This window comes from Atta colombica, unplaced genomic scaffold, assembly GCF_001594045.1.
Source record: "Atta colombica isolate Treedump-2 unplaced genomic scaffold, Acol1.0 scaffold45, whole genome shotgun sequence".
Taxonomy (NCBI): Eukaryota; Metazoa; Arthropoda; class Insecta; order Hymenoptera; family Formicidae; genus Atta; species Atta colombica.
Window position 1 is genome coordinate 1,048,562 of NW_017259534.1, and position 4,771 is coordinate 1,053,332.

Consider the following 4,771-nt stretch of genomic DNA (forward strand, 5'->3'; position numbering starts at 1 on the left):
TAAAATCTTGATGCTCACCTACAAATGGTACCAATTTCTTCAATAGGCTGTTTAACGCCAATCTCATTATTTACCATCATTACAGAAACTAGTGATGTAGATGGCCTAATGGCTGCTTCCAGTTCATTGAGGTCAATAAGACCATTTGATTTTACAGAAATGTATGTTACATCAAATCCTTCAGCTTCCAGGGCTCTACATGAATCCAGTACGCACTTGTGTTCCTAGATAAAAACAGCTAATTGTAGATTTAAGAAAAAAAATTAAAACTTATTATAAAAATTTCTCACTGTCTGGGTTGTCACAATATGAGTTTTCTTGGATTTGTAGAACCTGGCTACACCTTTTACAACAATATTATTACATTCTGTTGCCCCAGATGTAAATATCACTTCCTTCTTGTCCGCTCCTATTAGATCTGCGACTTGCTATTAAAAAAAGACAAGTAATCTTTCAGATTTAACAGTCATATAATATAGAAGAATTTGTAAATTTAAAATATCAACCTGACGAGCATGCTCAACTGCTGCTTCTGATTCCCAACCATACATATGAGTTCTGGAATGTGGATTACCATGGTATACTGTCAGATACGGCATCATTTTATCTAACACTCGGGGATCCTAGTAATTTATCATTTCATATATTATTGTATGTGTACATGAGATTTGTTTTTTATAAGTGAACTTTTTATAGTGTACTTTTTGTATTTAAAGTGAAGTAAGTATATATTTGAAATTTGATGAAAATGAGAAGAAAAATTCAAATGCAGTCTAATGCAATAGTAACAAACCTATAGATTGCATCATATGACATCATGTCTCAAACTTACCAATGGAGTAGTGGCTTGAGCATCCAAGTAAAGGGCCCTACCCTCCATCGGACCCTTTTTATAATCGTCCGTGATAGGAGCTACATTTAAAAAGCGATTATTATTAAAAATCACAAATCTCTCATCAACATTACTCACATTCATATTCGGCAACCTCCGATAACCGTTGACTGCACGTATGTAAACGGCAATCCTTCGCACGTTGCAGCGCAATGATCAAATTCCTTGTTGATCGAAACATCCTAATTGTCTATAACTGTTCTCATGAAGGTGATCCACGTATTTCCAGAACTCGCATGTTCTAACCTCGCAACAACAGCACCGTATCAGTTAATTGTCGTGTCCAAATAACAGGGGAGCGAAGTGCGAAACGAATCACAACAATATGAACGTTTTTGTACACCGATTGGCTGCCGGAGGGGTTACAATTTACATAAAAAAGAGGGAATAATGTTGGTTGCAACAAAACCCCTAAGCACCACAATTTGATTTTCTACGAATTGGCAACATTGTATAAGTTGTAATCAGAGTAGCGATCATGTAACTTTTTCCCTAGGGCGGAACGTGAACATTCTTTGTATGTATGTGTGTGTATGTGTATATGTAAGCATCACATAAAAATTTTCATTTTTCATTCTAGTGAAAAAGTTACATGATCGCTACCCAGATTGGTTGTGTTGTATGCTCCAATATGCTCCTATTATAAAGAGTTTCTACAAAGAGAAATGAGCTATGATTAGACCATATTGGAGCATGTAGGCGCTAATTGTCTAAGACGATTTCGAATTTTAATACTTTATTTATATAATAAAATTACTATTAATAAAAACCTATGTGATAATAATTTTGAGATCATTTATTTTCTTCACAAAAGCGCGATAATTTTTTATATAATTTAGGATTTATTCGCTATAAATATTATAAATCGATATAGTTTGTCTTATCACATTAAATGCATAATAATTCTCATTAAAACACTTTCACAGATGTCTACATATATTTCTTAGATCGTCTTGATCGCTAATATAAATCCATCTAAAACTGTTTTTGTTTTATCTCTTTAACTGGTTTGAATTATGACATCCAGAGCATAAATCACGTGAAAACTCCATTTGTTTTCATTAAAACTTTCATGTAAGTTCTCTTATATACATATATGTATACGTAGATGTATGTATAAGTTTTTCATCAAATATCAGAATCAATGTTATTGCCATACATATAAATATATCAATATTATCAATCTACATATTGTAAGTAAAAAATAATTAAGATGTAATATTAAAACTGTAATGTAACTGTCGAAAGAAACAAAGATTTCTCTTACTATAGAATAGGATTGTTATCAATTAAGTTTTACAATTGCGTCATTTTGCAATTGACAAATTTGTATGAGTTTTAATTCGATATGATCTATAAAGCAGTTTCTAATCTTTTTATTTCTTTCGAAATCTCTATTTTCCGTCCAATTTTGTCAAGTATCTCCTTATCAGGATTTTTCAGAGCACCAGTTTTTATTTTATCTTCTAATACTTCTATTTCTCTAATTTTCTTACGAAGATTTTTTAATCTCTTTTGTGGTTCAATTGTCGTTTTTTGCAATGTGCTTGAATTGTCTTTAGTTATATTGTTTGTTGTGATTTGCTTTGCAGTAGATAATGATTTATCGGTATGAGTTGGAACTTCTTTATGAAATTCAAGCTCTGAGATCATGATTTTGGACAATCCTTCGGCAACAGGTTCCATAGTTTTAGATTTATTTTTCTTTTTCTTCTTCTTGGATCCTTCTTGAGTTTTTGTTTGCGTACCAGGTATTACTTTGTTTTTCGCCGCTAAAGCTTCTAGCTTGGCTTTATGTTCTGCTATAAATTCTGGACTGGCACCCACAGGATATAAAGGCTTCTTTATCAATTGCTTTCCTTTACTTTCATATCTGTAAAGGGAATAACAGAAATATGCAATAGAAATAAAACAGTGTTGGTAAATAATGTCAAGATATTAAAAAACATATACGATATACGATAACATTACTTACAAAGGAACTTCTTCTTGAGGAATATATCCATCTTTCACACGTCGTTGCTTTCGCCATGTACCGTCGGGTCGTTGGCTTGCTGGGATAAACGTACCTGAAATAATAATCACACATTTCAATCATAACTATTCAATCTTGACTTCCGTAAAATTTTTGAATTAAAAATTGAATTGAATTTCAAAAATACACAGTTAATGCAAGTAGAAGAATTCTAATAAGCTTGGGGACACGCTACGAAACACGAAAATTTTACGAGGTTAATCGTCTAATTACAGTACGTGGGAAAAGAAACGATTTATTATTATGCAAAAATTTATAGTTTTACATTTGTTTACACGACCGAGGTTAGAGCCGGTGCGTACCTCATAGGTACACTTCGCGACATGGCGAGTATCTGATCCTTACCCGTCTCATCTTTGATATAAGTCGACGCCATCACAATTGCTTGTGAGAGCGCGCGTTCGTGAAAAATATAAATAAATGTAAAAAGGCCTCAACTATCAGCGTGCCATCCTGCGTTCTTCCGTATCGTGTACGGAGTTGTACTAAGTTGTACTCAGTTGTACCGTGTATGGATTACGGAGTCAGAACAAAGTGGAGCAGAGAGCAGAGCCCTCGAGAGAATCTTTTCCGCTCCGATGGCATGCGAATTTTGATCATGATCTTGCCAGATGTGCTGGCAGATGTCGCCCGCAATCCTATTCCGAATTCAAGACCGACAAATCTCGAATTTTATCCTGATTTACCGACATCTACTCATACTTGCTCCGAATATTCCTAATGGTTGTTCTACAATGTGCTCTTTGTTTTTTGTTTCTTGCTTTTTATCTTTTGCTTTTTTCCTCTTTATAATCGTTTTATCAATAATTATATTTCTTGATATGTGTTTTCTGTTTCTTCTGAAGTTCATTAACGTTTATCTCGAGCAACAGAAAACGAAAAACGGGATAAGAAACAAAAGGCAAGATATAATAAATAGTAGAAAGCAAGAAACAAAAAGCATTGTAGAATAGGCTTAACTCCTCAGAGAACAATGGCTGCGTTCAGCGGACTCAACAGTTGAGTTAGCTAAATGCGTTCATTGGTTGCGTTTAGCAACGTTTGCAACTCGGAAGTTTTCTTCGCGCTGATTAAATTACACTCTTAGATTTAGAAGAATAGTCCTATCTTAGTAGACAAGCATAAAACAATTGCAAAAAAACTATTATAACTATTCCAAAATATTATACATTCCAAATGCGGGCATATGACGTTTAAAAGATGCTTTAAGATGTTTTAAATATTGTTTTAAAGATGTCCCTAGTGAACAAAAGAACAGATTATATATTGGATAAATCAGTATGGATAGAGTTTCTCTGAGTAATTATTTCGAATAGTTAATTCCTCGCCTCAAATCTTAATAAAAATATATTAAGACTCATTCGATGCGTATTCAAAACAAAAGATTAAGATATCTGTCATATTGATTAAAGATGCGTTTCGCATGATGCGCATGTTATATCCTTGTTGTTTATTGAATATTAAAGAAAGGTAAAATGATACATTATTATGCGCATCATACGTGAAAAACGCATCTTAAATGTATTCAATATAAGCATGCGCTATGATCACGTGTATAAATTCTGTGGGCAGACAATAAGATACTTCTCTGCTTTTAAAAACACAAATTTTTTATACTTCAATCTGGCATGTATTGACATGAAATATTAAATATCTCGTTTGAGATATTTAATAGTAATTTATATTTAATAATATACAAACTATTGATTTTTTTAATATCAATACACTAAAACTTTTACATGAAGAATAATTAAAGGAATCATATCATGTAATTTTATTTTTAAAAAAGTGGAGATGATCTTTATATCTTTTCGATGCCTCTATCTAAAAAAAAAAAAAAAAAA

The 4,771-nt window shown here is 32.6% G+C and overlaps 2 protein-coding genes across 3 annotated transcripts in view; both read right to left on the reverse strand.

Moving 5' to 3' along the window:
* LOC108691257 (cysteine desulfurase, mitochondrial) overlaps positions 1–1,266 on the reverse strand; it is a 4,477-nt gene extending 3,211 nt beyond the window's left edge. The window contains exons 1-5 of one of the 2 annotated variants that reach the window (XM_018198928.1): positions 971–1,266; positions 833–912; positions 507–623; positions 291–428; positions 18–224 (exon numbers count right to left, since the gene is read on the reverse strand). In XM_018198928.1, the coding sequence (XP_018054417.1) occupies positions 18–224; positions 291–428; positions 507–623; positions 833–912; positions 971–1,073 (645 nt within the window). In that variant the 5' untranslated portion in view covers positions 1,074–1,266. The remainder of the gene's footprint in view (positions 1–17; positions 225–290; positions 429–506; positions 624–832; positions 913–970) is intronic. The other variant, XM_018198927.1, reaches the window with a different exon arrangement.
* Positions 1,267–2,245: 979 nt separating this feature from the next.
* LOC108691281 (partner of Y14 and mago) lies at positions 2,246–3,443 on the reverse strand. The gene is made up of 3 exons (XM_018198950.1): positions 3,273–3,443; positions 2,868–2,961; positions 2,246–2,765 (listed from the first exon to the last, which is right to left on the reverse strand). The coding sequence occupies exons 1-3, from the start codon at positions 3,301–3,303 to the stop codon at positions 2,246–2,248; spliced, it is 645 nt and encodes a 214-aa protein (XP_018054439.1). The 5' UTR covers positions 3,304–3,443.
* Positions 3,444–4,771: the final 1,328 nt, after the last annotated feature.

Bases quoted from the DNA above. Each gene is read 5' to 3' on its own strand.
- LOC108691281 (XM_018198950.1), bottom strand. From the start codon at position 3,303: ATGGCGTCGACTTATATCAAAGATGAGACGG. The intron at 2,962-3,272 runs GTAAGGATCAGA...TTATTATTTCAG, and splicing joins TTATATCAAAGATGAGACGG to GTACGTTTATCCCAGCAAGC. The intron at 2,766-2,867 runs GTAAGTAATGTT...TTCCCTTTACAG, and splicing joins CCTCAAGAAGAAGTTCCTTT to ATATGAAAGTAAAGGAAAGC.